The sequence below is a fragment of the Opisthocomus hoazin genome, chromosome 5 (genome assembly GCF_030867145.1).
Source record: "Opisthocomus hoazin isolate bOpiHoa1 chromosome 5, bOpiHoa1.hap1, whole genome shotgun sequence".
Classification (NCBI taxonomy): domain Eukaryota; kingdom Metazoa; phylum Chordata; class Aves; order Opisthocomiformes; family Opisthocomidae; genus Opisthocomus; species Opisthocomus hoazin.
Window position 1 is genome coordinate 82,710,031 of NC_134418.1, and position 18,142 is coordinate 82,728,172.

The 18,142-nt window shown below is 36.5% G+C and overlaps 1 protein-coding gene across 2 annotated transcripts in view; it reads left to right on the plus strand.

The window, feature by feature from the left end:
- Window positions 1–18,142, plus strand: part of SGCZ (sarcoglycan zeta) — a 489,220-nt gene that overhangs the window by 250,829 nt on the left and 220,249 nt on the right. Inside the window, exon 2 of one of the 2 annotated variants that reach the window (XM_075420147.1) lies at window positions 10,104–10,298. In XM_075420147.1, coding sequence (XP_075276262.1) covers window positions 10,104–10,298 — 195 coding nt within the window. Of the gene's footprint in view, window positions 1–10,103; window positions 10,299–18,142 lie in introns of those variants that run through there. The other variant, XM_075420148.1, reaches the window with a different exon arrangement.

Genomic DNA, 18,142 nt, shown 5'->3' on the forward strand with positions numbered 1-18,142 from the left:
AATGTAGCTTAAAAAGCATATTACTAGGAAACTTCATAGCCTGAGATGTATTTGAATCTAGCTTCCTGAAGAATTCAGTATAGCACCTTACATTTTAGAAACATTTCAACTCATAGAATAGTGGGAAAAATATGATTCTATTCATTACATGATTATTTATTCTGGTTAACAAGCTGTGAACTTCATTGTGCAGTGAATGCTGCAATTAAATATCTTAAACACAGAACAGCCATAAATGTTCTCATTAAGTAACAATGGTAATAGTATCAGCTTACTGGTATCCATTTTTGTGAAGTGATAATGTTATTGGAGAACAATATACAAAAAGCAAACATTTATTGTTCATTTATAGACAATTGTTCTAATAACTGTTAAGTGAATACTGGCGTCATAGGGAGAAAATTGTGTACCTCAGCTGCTGTCCTGCCTGTGGCTATAATGAAGTCTCTGTAGTAATGTAATGGTATTGACTTAGCAAAAAAATGGAATTCTAATTGGCAATATAGAGTTCAGCAAATTGTCAGTAAAGACATGCTGACTTAAGCCTTGTTGACATTGATGTCAAAACTGTTCTTTGTGGCCAAGAAGCAAAACCAGATTCTTCTGAATTATTAAACTTCTAAACACATAAATTATGTTATCAACTGACTTTATGTACAACTTGATGGCGGAGTTATTTGCATGTTCTTTCCTTTAGATTTTCAGGTGTGCAAAGGGGTTTCCGAACGTGTTGCTTAAGAAACGTGGGTTTTGAGTTTTGAGTACAGCTGCACCTCCATTTCTGAAAGTGGCCAGGGCAAAAATCCACAGCTGAACCAAAAAGGTATCAAACTCTCAGATTAGAATCTTGAAGTCCCTCGTGTTTGGCACATCTTGCTGGCAGAAGTGATTGAGTCTCTCTGTGTAGTCAATCTGACAGTAAATTTTTCAAGTTGGAGATTGAAGATGGAACGAGTGAAGCCTCCCCTGAATCCTCTCTCACTGTGATGTGGTGCTGACTAGGAAGTGGCTTAGCCATTGCCAATATAAAATATGCAGCATAATTTTTTTCCAAAATCTTAGTGGTCCCTAAAGCTTGACTGAGGTCCTACTTAATGTTAGTGTTTTCTACTAAGTAAGAAGTACCTGAAGAGATTAATTCTAGGATTAAGTGCTTTTAAAAAGAAGTGGTTGTGTCTGTATCCCAACTGGGAGTACTTTTCAACAGAAGATAGGGCATGAGCCAGCAACGTGCCCTGCAAAAAAGACAAATGGTATCCTGGGCTGCATCAGGAGGAGTGTTTCCAGCAAGCTAAGGAAGGTGATCCTTTCCCTCTATTCAGCACCGTTGAGGCCACACCTGTGTCCAGTTCTGGGCTCCCCAGTACAAGAGACACGTGCACATGCTGGAGGGAGTCCAGTGAAGGGTCATGAAAATGATAAAAGGACTGGAGCATCTCTTCTGTAAGGAAAGGCTGAGAGAACTGGGACTGTTTAGCCTGGAGAAGAGAAGGTTCGTACAGATACCTGAAGGGAAGGTGCAAAGGGGACAGAGCCAGGCTTCTCTGAGTGGTACCTGATGACAGCGCAAGAGTCAATAAACACAAACTGAAAACCTGACATGGAATCTGAACATCAGGAAACACATTTTTACTGTGAGGGGGACTGAGCACTGGCACAGGTTGCCCAGAGAGGTTGTGGAGTCTCCATCCTTGGAGATATTCAACAGCCAGTTGGACATTGTCCTGAGCAACCTGCTGTAGGTGGCCTTACTTGCTTAGAGGATTGCACTCGATGACCTCTAGAGATGCTTTCCAACCTCAAGCGTTCTGTGATTCTGTGGCATACCCTAGTGCAGGTCTCAGAAGGACCGCGCTCTCCGTATGCTTTTGAGTTGCTGTAGCAATTATACTAAACAGAAAAAACATCTGACAACTTAAAATTGTCCATCAGGCCAATAAGGTTTTACACAGATTTCTGTTACAAGTAACATGCAACAGAGTGATGTGGCTTTTATCATATCTGGCCAACAGTTTGCAGCCCAATAACCATTTATACCTGGGTCAGGTACTGACATGCTTTTGTCTGCCTTTGGGAAGGCTTGAATGGCTAATACCATAAGGAGAAGACTTTGCAGGTCTCATGTATAGCCCAGATAAAGATGTTTTCAAAGGAAGCTACTCTGTCCCTCCAAAATTTAATTCTCTGAGAACGCAGTTCTGCTGCCTTGTCAGTCTATTCACAGTAGTTAATCCACTAACTCAAGATGATACCGTCTTTTTCTAGTATTTTTAGAGATCAATTGTAGAGTACCAAACCCTTGCAGAAAAGAAGAAACAATTGACAGAGCTCTGTGTGTAGCTGTTTAGCGTTTTAAAAGCTTTCCAGGAAAATCCATGCTTTCATTCATAAGGCCTTCTTAAGACAAATGAGCCACTTTCTTGCCATCTTCATATTTATTGTTGTAACGAACTTATTGATTTCATCCCAGTTCTTGATTTTAGTGTCAAGGCTGGAGTGTAACATACTTGGAATTTGTGTATTTGCTGCATAAGCTATGTTATGGTTCTTATAGCACTTCCTACTCTGTGTGATATATTTTTAACTATGTATGGTAAACTTCCAGCTAAAGTTTATGAAGAAAATAGCAAAACACAATTTCGACTATAAGCTTAATTAATGTCACATACTGCGTAGAGTGGAAGCAAAATGAATGACCTGCTGTAGTGTCACACAAAAAGAGAGGTGTCCACAGCATGAACTGCTGACCAGAGGCTGTGTTACCGTCGGGGTGAGTGGAGAGTTCCAGCTGGTTCTGGTAAATCATCTATCTGATGTCATGAGCTATGACTAGTTATGAGCAGATTGCTTTTTGATTTTTTTTAATCCTCTAAATGCTGATGTGAGCATTTTCCCTGCTAGCTGTAGTTTTTCTTCTTTCTCTTCACGTCATCTGACTGCTAATAGTTCCTAGCCAACATAAATCATTATTTGGTCTAGATACTGTCATGCTGTATTTTTATATTTTAAACTTCCTATATGTTTTTCATTTTGTCTATGAATTAAGAAAATAATGCACAGAGAATTCAACAGTGATGAAAACATCTAGAAGCAGTGTTATGTGCCAGGCTACAATTACAATACATGAGGTAACAAAAATCAAATTTTTTTTTTTGCCTTATCTATTTCACGAAGTGAGTAGAGAAACACTTTCAGATTTGTATCTGTCAAATTAGATGTTGATTTCTTAGGGTTTTTTTAATATATCTAAGGATTTGCTATGATAATATTTTGTCAGACTTGAAAATTCCTTGTAGCTTTAAATAAACATTTTCCATTTATAATATAACAATTATCAAATCACTCCCAGAGGTATACTTCTACCACCATTAAGGTTACTCTCTTGCTTAAGTCTTGTTAATAAGATATCTCACAAAAAAAATTGAAGTCTCAAAAGCGTGTTCATGGAAAGAAGTCGTGATTTTTTTTTTGTTTCATGTATAAATATAGCAAATAATTATGTTTGAGTTCTAAATGTTGAATGATCTGAAAAAGTGTTGAAAGTCCTTAAAATGAAAGAATAGAAAAGTTTTCTGCTTCCCAAGTTATGGGTGAACGTCTGATGGCATCCATCTCCATTTTATTGGAAGCTAGTTCAAATCGATAAATTTCAATGAGTTGACATGCTCTTAGTAAAAGAACTCTTCACTGAAAATTTCAAACCACTTTTCATCATTGTATTGATGTTTCAAACACACTCAGTTTGGTTTCTCTGTTCTACACCCTTGGGAATGCAGGCAGGCTTTATTAAACACTAAAAAACAGTATGTATTACTGAAGAATATTTTTCTCAATGATAGGAGTGTGAAAGCTTGGTTAATAGCAAGGACTGTCAAGTGAAATGTATTAACTGAAGCTAGCAGAAAATCTGCGTAAGATTAGCGAGCACTGTGGGTCTCTAAGCCATCTGGGTTACAGCATTTGCTGCAGGGATTGTGGAACTCTTGAGACCTTCAACTTGAGCTGCTCAGAAAGCTAAAAAGAAGTTACGAGAGAACCTGAACTAGACAAACCAATTTTTTACCAGCTTTCATTGTAATGCCCCCAAACTTGTGTTACCTCTAAACCAGATAAAAACCCTGAAAGCAATGCCAAATGGAAGGCAGCGGAATGAGACTTGAGCGATTCCGTTTTTCACTAGTTTGTTCGTTGTCTGTGGACATGTTCCTTTCTCTCCTTCCCTGAGCTTCCATTCCTCATGTGTACGATGATGCTGACACAGATCTTGTTTGTTGTAAAGAGCTTTGCTTGCTTGAGGCATAGATTTGGGATAGGAAAAACACTGGAGTGGCAGCCTTAACTATGGGAGAAGAATGCTTGTTTTAGATCTGAAGAAAATTGTAGTTATCCTAGCAAATCATTTATGAACTTTCTTTCTTCCCTCCTACCTTCCCCCAGCGCCACTGAGACACCAGCTTTTTATTAGACTTGCCGGATTTTCAAACATGTGGAGGCCTTATCAGCCTGTCTGAATGCCCTCTGAGAACGTCTCCTCTTTCTGCTCAGTATAATCATGCTCTTCTGCAGTCATCTTTGTTTCTTCATGCACGTTGTGCTTTGATCAAAGTATTGCACCCAGGTTAGTCTTCCACCTGTTTAGCAGCTGGATGCACATGCAGAGGGGTGATTTTCCTAAGAGCTCTTCAGAGTGTCATGGAGAAACTACTGCATTAATCTTGGGTTTTATTCAGTCAACGCTTAGAGAAGAATTTCTGAATTGCCTTACTGGGGTGTTATTACCATATGGCACCCTGCATTTAAGATTATTGCACCTAAATATGTATTTTACCACTTTTTTTGTGTGTGTGTGAAAAAATGGTAAAAAACCTACCTTTTAACACATTTGCTTGTATTCTTGGGTGACTTTCAAAAATGTAGGGTGAATGGAATCAACACAGGCTCAGAGTGTATGTATTGCTGATCTGGAACGAAAAATCCTGTTTTGTCTGCAAAATACACAAAATAACATAATTTTCCTTTCAGAAAATCAGTAAGCTGGAAGCGAAATTCCCTGCCCAGATGTTAACAGCAAGAATTAGATTGTTTCTCCTGTTTGACTAACCATTTGTAATTAAGAACAACGATGCTTTTATTTCATTCCTTAGTTTTGAACCTGATTTTTCTTTTGTGGCACTTAGAGAAGAGCTGTTAGCCATTAAGACAAATTTATATTTGTCTAGAGAAATATTTGCAGGGCATAATCATATTCTAAACAGTTTTTGTTAACACTGTGTAAGTAGATTTCTACCCTAACTTCAGGAATTGTGCTAACAATCTCCCCCTCTAGATTTAGTTCATTTGCTCATTGTCTTCTCTTTAATTTTTCAGCTTTGAAATTTTACCTTTATGAGAGATTTTCCCAAAGACTAAAATAAACTTTAAAAATGTAAAATGTCTCTTCTCCATTCTTTAATAACTTTTAGAAGTTATCTGTTCCAATAGTACTTTATGGCCATAAAATACCGATAGTTCAAAGGTCATTGGCTTGATTGTGATCTAGATTTCACACTGTGTGGTTACTCAGATTCACCTGTGCCTAGTGAATATGCACATTCATATATTTTATGGTTCTGAAAGAAATCGAGAAGCATGGAAGTAGCAGAAAATGAAAATTAAAAACTGCAAAATATATTCAGGTACAGTTGTGACATGACTAAACAGTTTGCAGTGCTATGATAGTTTCCTTTATCTTGTTTATGATGCGTGTGCAGTGTAAGAACTGATTTAATGTCTTTGTAGATACTGAGTAATGTATCCCATATTACTTTGGATCTGAATTAGAAATCTCATTTGTTATCAGAGCACAGGAGTTATTTTTAATTTCTCTAGCATGTGGCTCTGGGTTGTTTATGACTTTGTGCACCAGTGATTTTATCAAGTTAAGATAACTCCTAACATTGAAACCCTTCGAAGATTTAATGGAGCGCTTCTGTAGTTTAATTATTTTTTGTCTGAGACCCTCAAGCACCCTAATGTCAGAAACCCAAGTGAATTTTGAAACCATAGTTCTTCTCTCATCTTGTCTCATATTTACAAGACCTAAGTAATGGAATAGGATTAAACTTTTACCACAGCCAGACTTATTTGAATGTTCTTTTCATAATAATTCTTCACCAATAAGACTCGTTAGTTGCCTAGTTTAGAATATACATTTTTATAATGTACTTTTAAAGTTCAATAGGAAAAAATAGCAACTCAGTCATCAAAAGTTTGTGTGTATACTTGTATTTATTCCTATGATCTACATATATACATATTTATTCATTAATACCGGAGTGTGTGTATTTTTATATATAAAGTAAATGTGCACTTTATGAATCAGAATTCTTGGCAAAAGCTTGTCATATTTTTTTAAGTGTGACCAGCTTTTTGAGAGATATTCTGTCATATTACACGGTTTAGCAAGACTCATGTAAGTCACTTCAAAAAAATACTTTAATAACTTAATTGTCCTTGTAGTATTCTGGCATTTCTTTGCCTTTTCCTGATTTACAAAACATGGAGTCTATAGCAGTTCCTCCTCATTTAGAAATGCTTGCCTGAAGTAGATATGATCTAGTATCTTTTCAGCTACTGGTGATAAAAATATGATACTAAAAGGAAATATTCAGCAAACATTTATGTGATTTTTGTCTTACTGCTTTTAACATGTCCAGATACTAATTACCAGACCAACCAGGGTTTGTTTTAGTTTTCAATGGTTTAAAAATAAGTTAATGTTATTTTACTTAAGTATATATATCAGTAGTAAGAGTGCTGCCAATAACTGTAACTGGCCAGATCAATAACCCTAAAAAAGAAAGCCAAAATCACAACAATATTTTTATATTCATAGAAAATGATAAATTCTTTGGGCCTGTTTATATGTATATATGTGCAGTTCTTAGAAAACTGAAGCCTTGATGCTTGTATGTGGGTAGGAAGAACAGGTGTTACGTGAATTGGGTCTGACCATCTTGCCTGTGGCCCGAAGGCAGCTGGTGGTGTGTGGTTTTATATTGAATAGTTTCAGAATTAGAAGTTTATTTGGGGTTTTGAATGGAAAAATATCCAACAAGTTTAAGAAATAAATTGCTTGTATGCAAAGGTTGACGGAATAAATTGTCATTGCATTTAATTATTAAGTTGCAAAGGGCATATTTCGTGGAGGCACGTTTCCTGGTTTCGGCTGGGATAGAGTTATTTTTCCTCCCAGTAGCAGCTGTGTTTTGGATTTAGTGCAAGAAGAATGTTGATAACACTGATGTTTTTAGTTTTTGCTGTGAAATCAAGGACTTTTTCCAGTTTCCTATATTCAGCTAAGGGGCAGGTGTGCAGGAGCTGGGAGGGAGCATGGCCAGACAGACAGCCCGGCTGGCCAGTGGAAATGTTCTATATCATGGATGTCATGCTCAGTTTAGGAATGGGGGGTGGTCAGGGCGCAGGAACACTCTTTTCCATGAGTTTCAACTGTCTCCTCTTTTTTTCTCTTTTCCGGGAGTTCGCTCTTTCTGTGAGTTCAAACTTTTACGCAAGTTCCGTCTTTCTTTTCTGTGAGTTTGGCAAGTTCTGCAAAATTCATGAGTTTGGCTAAATTTGTGAGCTCTGGGATATCTATGAATCCCGTGATCACTGCTCGTGGACTGGCTACTAATTGGTCATCAGGCCGTGAGAAAAATTTTATTGCTTGTTTTGCATTTTCATTATTATTATGATTTCCTTTGCTGTCTTATTAAACTGTTTTTATCTCAACCAATGAGTATTCCCTTCTGTCCGTTCTCCTCTCCTTCCCACCAGGAGGAAGGGGAGGGGGGAGCGAGTGGCTGTCTAGTGCTTAATAGCCAGCTGCCGCATTAAACTACGACACCATGTTCGTAGTTTTAGGGCCAGTGTTACATCTGACATTCTCACAATCTGGAAGTTGGCTTTTCAACTTCTTAATTATATTAATTGTTTTGTAAGTAATACGTAGACTAAGGTCACAAGACAATGGAAATGGTGTAAAAAATACCTATTACTTTAAAATCTCAAAATGGAATCACAGAATCACAGAATAGTAGGGGTTGGAGGGGACCTCTGTGGGTCATCAAGTCCAACCCTCCTGCTGAAGCAGGGTCACCTACAGCAAGCTGCACAGGACCTTGTCCAGGCGGGTCTTGAATATCTCCAGAGAAGGAGACTCCACAACCTCCCTGGGCAGCCTGTTCCAGTGCTCCGTCACCCTCAGAGGGAAGAAGTTCTTCCTCATGTTCAGACGGAACTTCCTGTGCCTGAATCACGCATTGCATTTTTGTTATAATGGCTGGCTGAAGAAACACTTAGAAACTCATTACAAGGAGGAAGATAATTAACCCTTTCTTGCATACAGTTTCTGAATTCGTCAGGAATTCAGACACAGCTAAGATGAATATTGCCAGGATATCATAAAGGGGTGATCTGAAGTCTTGAAACCAAGTGAGACTTTGCTCTGGGAGGGCTGAGAAATCTCATTGAGGAATGTTTTGTTTGTAAAGGTTCACTGTGCAAATGAAAGGCTAAATGTTACATTTATGGGCAAAGAGAAGCAATTCTGATTGAAAAGAATGAAAATAAGAAAATATCTGTTTACTAGCTTGCTTAAAACGTGCGTTATAAATTAATTGTTTCTGTTTATTACTTATTTCAGTGATAATATGTATTGTTGTTGTAATATGGAAGTATATTCTATGGCTTGTGGCTGTAATTATTCACAGAGAGTTAATTTATGCCTTTAATATCTCATTCACTATCAAGTGCGTGGTAAAACCACAAGAGTTTTGATCTGGATAAATATCTAGCAATACAGATTTTTACAGAAACATTTTTGAGCTTTACATTTTAACAGTCCTATGAAATCACCATTTGTTTGATCCTTCAAATGGATTTAATCTCTTTTTATTTCTAGTTGAATCATCTCACCCATTCTGGGGGCATTTGTTACTTTCTTTTAATAAAAAGAATGGTAATTTTTAAGAGTAAAACTGATCATTCTGTCTAGTTTATAAGTTTGTAGGGTGCTTTGTTTGTTTGGGATACTTCTTTGGTTTAGGTTTTGTTTTTTTTTCCTCCTACTGAGCATAAATCCTCTTAAACAAATCTTTTTAATGGGCATATTTCAGGAAGAACTTTTACATAAACAGATGAAGATTGCTTTAATTTCATTTTTAAGTCATGGAGAAAAGTTAATACCTTCCATTCTACAGGCAATGTGGCAGCTGAATATAATTCTAAATATCTGTAAAAGAAAGTTAAGGATGTAAAATGTGAAATGTCTTTTTATTAAATGCCGTAAACATTTTTCCTCTAAAAAAGTATTGATGATAACCCCTCAAAGTAGTTTGTAGCTTGTATGCTAGAACTTAAACTGGTTCAGGAAAACAACAGAAGATGATAATATCCACATCTTCTAAAGGGCAAAATTAAAGCTTCAAAGGGTTTTCATGTTTCTTTTTGTGTAAAATGTGGTATACGTAATGGCGTAACTTCAAGTAAAATATGGATGTATTATAATGGCATAAATTATTAATTTAATTTACTAAGTATAATACAAGTGATAAATTCATTTATGACAGATACATTTGTAAAAAGAAGATATTTTCTTCTATTTGTAAGAAAGAGTGTAATGATTTTGGCTGCAAGCTACTTGGAGGAAAATTACTTTTATCTCAGTCAAAACCAGTACAAAAATAGTTACATTACTTGTTTCTCCAAGAACATAATTTCCTGAATGACCTTGTAAAGGACAATAAAATAGTGTTCAGAAATAGAATGCAAGATACATATATGGATCATATTCATATTATGTACAGTTCTTGCTGATAAATTTGAAATGCAAATTCAATTTGAAATATGAAACCAAAGGTTTACTTTAAATTAGAGAAAAATACCAAATTCTTACAAAATGAGTAATAAAAATAACATTGAGGTGGTTTGTGCTGAATGAATGCATCCCTTCTGTGCCCATTGAACCTGATTTTCTGTATATTCTCAGATAATATTCATATAATAAAATACGTGAAAAACAGACCTCTCCTTTCCTTACTTATACTTACATCTTTCTTTTCCAGATGACACGAGAGCAGTATATACTAGCAACCCAACAGAACAGCCTTCCAAGGACTGAACATCCACAGTTTTACCCAGTAGGGATTTATGGATGGCGAAAGAGGTGCTTATACTTCTTTGTCCTTCTGCTGTTGGTTACCATGATTGTTAACTTAGCAATGACAATATGGATTTTGAAGGTTATGAATTTCACAGTGGTAAGTATCGCAGAAACTTTATGTACCCTGTTTCTTGAACTAAGTTGTTGTAGTTTTAGTTCTCTTTCCTTTACCATGTTATATACAAATCTTGTAATTTTGGATTAAAAATCATATATCCTTCTTTGAGTGTTACTTCAGGTATTTATACCTTTTGTGCATATTCTGCAGTGGGTGGACATGTGCCCTTTCTATTCAGATATTTCTGGTTAATCATGTTTGCTGAAAATATATCTGGATCTTAGATTTTTTTGCTTGCCCAGCCAAAAGTGTCGTGGTGACTGCCCCAAGCATCTCTTGGTTGCTTGTTACCACTGATAGCAACCAGTAGGAGTTCACTATGTCTGTCTGTACAGTGTCTTTCTTAGGAGGAAAATGGGTTAGTTAGGTCAACTTTGGGTGGCTTTTTTAGTTTACGTTGTCCTTGGTATTTTTTTAGAGCTTACTGACCGTTTGGGCTGTGTTTAAAGTAGAACTTAGAGTAGCTGATTTGAGGCCGATAAGAGGGGATAGGTGGGTATAAAAGCCACAGGCTTTTACAAAACATCCTCCATCTGGAATCTTTAATAGCAGCAAAGTGTTACTGAGTCTGTATTTAAGATATACACCTGAAGAAACATCTGAGTTCAGTGGATACTGTGTTATCTGCCCAGCTGTTCCCAAAGCTTGCTTTGGACTGAGGTGGTAGAAGTGCCCACTGGTTGCCAGTGAAGTGGTTGCCTTTTTGTGCATCAAAAGAAAAGACAGAACGTTCCACAGTTTAAAACAGCAGAACTTCTGCTGCGATGGCATAGTCTCTCTGGATTTTGATCTTCAGAAGCTATATGTTGGTGTAGCTAGGAATACATTTCTAATTCCTAGGGTCATAGCACATTTCTATTCTCCGTTTGTTGGAAAGAAAAAACATCCAACAAAACCAGCATTAAACCTATGTATAAAATCGTTCAATATCTGCTAATGCTCTGTAATGCATAGGGTTATCCAAGATCGCTGCCTGGTGAGATGTACTGTGCAAATACGTCGCCACTTCTGAGGTGTCACTAGTGGATGAATATATTGGATTCATATGTGACAACTGCATGACTTTCATATTCAAGTATTGAAGAGTTTCTTTGAAGTTTGGGGGGGGTGGAGGTTGCTGGGTTTTTTAGCATAATATGATTCAAAATAGGGCATCCACATACGCTTTTGCTATTTGTATTAGAAGCACATTTAGGCATACCTGATGACTTCAGTGAAAGTATCTGTTGTTATTCCAGATGAGAATTATGCAGGGAAAATTAAATAGGTTAAGAAGATGTTAAAAAGCACAGAATTTTTCTCTGTGCAGATTACATTCCAAATAAAGTATTTGAAACTACTGCTTCCATATCTTGTGATGTTTAACCTTCCACACTACGAGCTACTATAGCACTAGCCAGTTTAAAACTCTTACAATTTAAATATACAACCTTTTTAAAACAAAACCAAAAAAGGTATTTTGAAATATTTTTCTTTCCTGCCTGTCAAAGCTTTGTTAGAAAGTTAAAGGTTTATGGTGAATCACTAAATCGGTGCAGGAACCTAGTGCAGGAAACAACCAGATTGCTTCAGCAGTTCTGGTTACTACTTAGTGGACTGAAGACCTTGCTTCAGTAGCTTGAGAGATGTATGTATCTGAAATAATTATGCAAACACTGGCTTAATAATTTTACAAAAATACTGCTTGAAATGTTATGTTCTTGATTTATAAACTGGCTATTTTGTTACTAAAATGTAGAAATCACAAAGTTTATGTGCATCTTTAATAATCCTGAATTTGTTATAAGTGCAGATAAATTGTATGCCACTGACTAGTGTGAGTTAATCTTTAACATTCCTGTTACGGAATTAAAATTGGTTTTGTATATTCACATTTACCATAGTCATATATACCAATAAGCGATTTGGAAAACAAAAGTGGAACATATCACTCCTCTTTCATATGAAAAAGCCCCCAAAACTTTGAATTATTAACGGCAAAATACTTCATGCTTTTTTTTAATGAAATATACTGCTTCAAGGATGATTTGTTTTTGTCTTTCAACTTTTATATAAAAATTTATGGAATAATCTGTGGTTAAACTGTTACAGAAAACAGAATCCATCGGCATAAACTGTGGTTTATGACCTGAAATAGTATACTTTAAAGTGCTCACATTTCTTTTACAAAGAGACTGTTAAGAATATAGTAATGAAATGACATGACAACAGGTTATTTAATATTATGGAGTTACATGTAATAGTTGTAGGCATATAATATAGTTAAAGCTGAAAGAATGAAAAATGTCTGTCAGCATTTGCGTCTGCTTTTATAAACTCTTACTTTGGATCACGTTCGAATCCATTTTTAATTATACACTGAAAGATACTATTTTTCTTCTGCAGATTCGTGGAATGGTAGTCTTCTACTTGAGCTATTTAGTATTCACATTGGAGTGTCTGTACAGGTTAAAGAATTGATTACTAGAAGATTGTCATACAAAAAGTTCAGTAAAATCCTCACGCTTATGTCCACACATGCACATTTGCGCACCGGTGGGAATTTTGTATCAAATCTGAAGGAGTTACATTCTTAGTGGCAGATGACGGAGTATAAATAATTTAATTGATGAACCTGAGCTTCTTGTATTTAAAGAATGCAATAGCTTTGAAATATACACATATTTCTTCCATGCGCATGCATATGTGTGTAGATAGATATAAACTAAGAAATTGTGTTTGTGTATCTGGGCAGCGATAGGAAATCAGAAATGCAGCTAGAAAACTTTTGAAAAGGAAACCACTTTTGTTAAACTGGTTTAAAGAGCACTTGCATAAAAGAGGAACCTAGCCATAATAAAATAGTTGTTGAAATTGAACTACTTTGACATTTTGACATTATTTAAATTATTTGCTGTTTTAGCATAAGCCAATGTTGAGCTTTTTATAAAAACAGCAGTAATTGCACCATTTCAAGGGGTCGTGAGGAGCCAGGGCGCGGGTTTGTTATTGCTGGCTGACAATTGCAACAATGTTAATTTGTATTAGCTGTTGACTTTCTATTTTCAACTGCACAGCTGCAGCCACTGGCCAATTGGCACAATAAAAGCCTTTCTGAGTTCAATTTACAGGTTCTTCAGGCAGTAAAGTTTTCTGAATATTCTGACCTTGCATGTAAAAGTCGCATTCTGAATTTGAGCTGGTGATCCCAGGCTCCTTTTGTACACAGAGAGGAGAAACAGGGTCTCCTCCAAGGCCATTCATCTCATAGCAAGACAGGCAACTGAAGTGAGTTTTCGCTAAGGATGGATGTTGTATAGCTCATTAAAGAAGGAATCAAAAAGGAAATGTATTTTATTTGCAATTGTGTAAAAACATGGTACAGGCAAGTTGTGCAAGTCTCCTTTTATCAGATTAAGCAGTATAGCTGGGAAAGGTAGAGAAACTTTCAGGTACGCAATCTCTTCTCCCAGTGTATGAAAAAACTCAAAAGATAAATAGAAGTTCTAAATAATTGCCCTGATGTAATATGTATCAGATAAGCAAAACTGAAGGTAATTAGTATCTGTGTAGCAGAAGGAATATTGGATAGAGGAGTCGGAGAGGTAGGAATAATTTTTTTGAAAGATACTCCCTCACTGTTAGCTTAGTCTTACTGTCTTTAACGCCTAGTCGAGATCTGTTACCTCACTGTTTGATCATCTGTTTAGAAAGATACAAGTGAAAGCGTGTAAGAACTTCAGGAAAGTGAAATCCCTAAACATTTCCACTGATAGATGCCTGTAATGTAACCCACCATATGTTCCTGGCTTTATGTGGAAAGTAATCATTCAGGAGTAGGCTACGTTAGAGGAAGATCTGACCTTGAACAAAATGATTTGCCAATAACTTGCCCTGAAATAATCCCTGGGCTAAACTCATAATTGGAATAAAACTCTTTGTTGTCCTACGTGCATCAAGTGGACTTGCTCTGTCCTGAGAGGTAAGGATAAAATATTTTGACAGCCTCTATGATGTATTGTCCCATAATGGAACCATCAAAATCTCTCAATCACATGCTCGAACTTCAGACTTACCTCTACTGTATTAACTGCTTTCCTGAAAAGTAAACAACTGCTGCCTTCAAGCATGAACTCAGCTTTCCTCATGTCTCTTAAACCTGATCTTCAAAGGAGACATGCAAAATATTTTGGAAAAATCAAGCCGGGAACTAAAATCGGTAGCTTTTGTCAATATCAAAATAATAGACACAGGACACTTGATGTTTATGGAACATTTGTAATTTCCTTTCCTTGCACTAACCTTGCCATGGTCCACAGGCTCCGCCATGGAAATGTCTGCCTTTCACTGTCCCGCAGGATGTAACTACCTCTGACTTGGTCTAGGTTATACGTGGCTGATGAACTCAAAGCTGTTAGCTACTTTTCCGCGTCTGTACAATTAGTATACCGGGTGTTTCAGGAGGGATGGGACAGTCCATTCGTAGCTTGGTGACATAACCGCTGGGCAAAGTGTGGATGTGCTGTGTCTTTCAACATCCTGGTTATTTCACTTATGCAATATATATGAATTTTAAAGGATAGCAAGGAAATAAATATTTTCTACTGTGCCTGCATGCTTGTCATCACGTATTTTTGTGGTCCACAGCATAAGTAATTAGCTTACTTTTTCTTTAAAGATTTAATTGCTTGAACATTATTCTCTGATATAATCTTTACCTTGTATCATCTTTAAGTTATTCTAACTGCAGTAGAATTATAATTTTACATTACTTTTTCTTCATATAGCTGTTAACAAATACAGTATATTGACAGTCTGTCAATCTGATTACTTATTATGTAAAAGAGATTTACCCTACATTTTTGTCACTGAACAAATACCAGTGTAGAGATATGCAACTGAAAGTTTTCCGCAGGTATTTCAAATTACAGTTTTAAAAAAGAAATTCAAAGTATTCCTCTTACTGCTGTGAAGTGAAATAGTGAAGTGACATGGGGCAATCTGCATAAAAACCTAAGTTGGTTGTCAGAGGGCAGATTTAGATTCGATATTAGGAAGAAATTCTCCACCATGAGGGTGGTGAAACACTGGCCCAGGTTGCCCAGAGAAGCTGTGGCTGCCCCCTCCCTGGCAGTTTTCAAGGCCAGGTTGGATGGAGCTCTGAGCACCCTGGTCTGGTGGAAGATGTCCCTGCTCATGGCAGGGGGGTTGGAACCAGATGATCTCTAAGGTCCCTTCCAACCCAAACCATTCTATGATTCTATGAACATGTACACAATTGACACTGGTATTGGCATTTACTTGATGTTACATTATTCCGCAGCTTACTATGTTACATTGAACTTTGGAGTTTACTAAAGCTGAAAATTTGTAGTGGTAGGAAAAATGCAACAGTGAACCCATTTAGTTCTTAGGATCTCTTTTGGGCTACCCCTTTAGTTCTTAGGAGCTCTTTTGGGTTGGCCTGTGACTCAGCCACGTATCCTGGGAAGCATCAGCAACAGTTTTACTGTTTTGGTTGTACATCTGGTTTTGTGTGTCTCCGTATTCTGCTTTCCCCTAGGAGTTGATGCATGAAAACAGTTATTTTGTTACCTCTCTGAGAATGCAGTCGTCCCATTCGGATATTTTCCCTTGCTGTGGTTCCTTGCAGTGCTGTAGTCAGTTCTGACTGCTCTCATGGCCCAATGGTTTCTGTAGTGATACACGTTAAACTCCTCTTGTCGGTAGTACCATGGGAATTACTTTTAAGACCAGAAGTGAAACAACTTATCATCTGGGTAGAGACGATTGTTTCTCAAGGGAACTTGAACTTCAATTTAGCTTCAAACATAAGCAGAGCATAAACAGCAATTTGAATTTCCTGGCTAGAATTCACGCGTTCCATGCTCACAACTGAACATTCTCTGGCTGCTGGCTGCCTAGCTCCAACTTCATGTTGTTTGGACAGCAAGTAGTTGAATGTCTGCTGGAAGATACACATCCCAGCTGGGCATCATTTCTTTTTGTGTGACAGCATACAGAATAACGCAGATATATGTAACCATGAAGTCCTCCCTGTTTGCATCTTTATAGGTTGTCCCTATCTTCTTTAGGAGTTTGACTTTGAGAGTTAGCATCTTTTGGATCTGCAACAATCTAAATCTGAATGACAATATTTTATTAACATTACTTACAGAGACCATAAACACATTTTCCTGAGTTTTGGTTGCTGTGCGTGAATGAGGATATCTGTTAGATTGTCAACTTTCTGTGTTGTTGGGACACACATGCACGTCTGATATTAATATTCAATATGGAAAAAATACTTCTCATTTCTTTAAAAGTACAATTTGTCTTTTAAAGCTATAATTTTATACTTAAGATTTTGGTGGTACAGAACTAAAATAGCTGTGTTCAATGCTTTTATCTAGACTTACAGCAAACTGTCTTGGCATACTGTAGAACACGAGAGTAATTTATTTGTGAATCTATACTGTAACACTCATTATCTGATAGTTTCTCGACAAGCATGACAGTGATATGAGCTGTCAGGTTTTGAAGATTCTTTGGCCACCCAGGTCTCTCTATTTCATGTTCAAAACGGAGTATGTTCTGTTATCAGTTTGGCTGGTTCTGATGATCTATGTGATGAAGATAGTATTTGCCCATGGCAGCTAACACAATTTCAACTAGAACTAAGGAAAAGATCTTTCCCATTTCCTAGGTAATTTTTGTTGAGACATGCCCAATTTATAATAGATTGGCGTTTGAAATTTATGAAGTTGCATGATAGCTGTACTTATGTCTACTCAAAAATAATTTACTTGTTTGGCAAACAGATAACTTCTTTCATTTTACAAAGGCAGCAGTTTTTTATTAAGTTTTGAATAAATATTCTTATGATTTAATAGTAGCAGTTGCTAGACATTTAATAAATATTTTTTGTCACATCTGCAGATTTCATTTATTTCAATGGCAATCATTTATTGTCAATAATTTATTTTTAACTGTAAATTATCTAATTTTCAGAAATTGTTATCTCTTAACTAGGTAGAAAAGTATTCCTCTACACCCCTCAATATTTTAGTTTTCAAGAACCTGATGTCCCATTTCGGGATGAATGCGAGAAAGCTTTTGTTTCCTTTTTGTTTGTTTTTTGTAGTGAGAATGATCCAGTCCAGAGCAGGCAATATCATTAATTATTAATGATTAAGAGACTTAGTCAAGATATCGGAGACCAAGGTTCAATTTCATACAGTCTCCACTGTAGATCATGTCTCAGGTAAGTGTCCTACTCATAGGCTATTAGTCCTTCTGATTTCTGATGCTCCTTTTTAATACATACGTGACCTGTATCTTACTATGTTTTAGTCTCAAACATTAGGTATCTTCCTTATAAGGAATTTTATTGAAAATTCCTGTGAAATAGCTGTGTATTCCTCAAGAATATTTTCTGCTAAGATTTATAACTCCTTTCAAAAAATGCTTAGAAAATTGTCAGCCAGTTGAGTATTAGAAATCCACCCACAAGTGTGCACGTGCACATGCATACACACACATGCAGAGTCTTATTTACATAATTGTCTGTGTTCTCATCTCGTTTTTACGTCGCACTGCAAACCGGAAAGTTAAGCTTCTTGAATGAACCTGTCAGCTCCATGCCAGATTCAAATACTTGCTCATAGCACGTCAGCAAAAGAATCTTGCTCTGAGTTAATTTTACTTGTCCTTTTTTATCCCATTTGCTAACATTAATGCAAAAGCACAACTTTATGGAGCTGGAGGGTATTTTGTAAAACTCGCATCGTCTTTCATTTTAAATATTTCTAGTACCATTCATCTAAATCACTTTTTTTCTCATT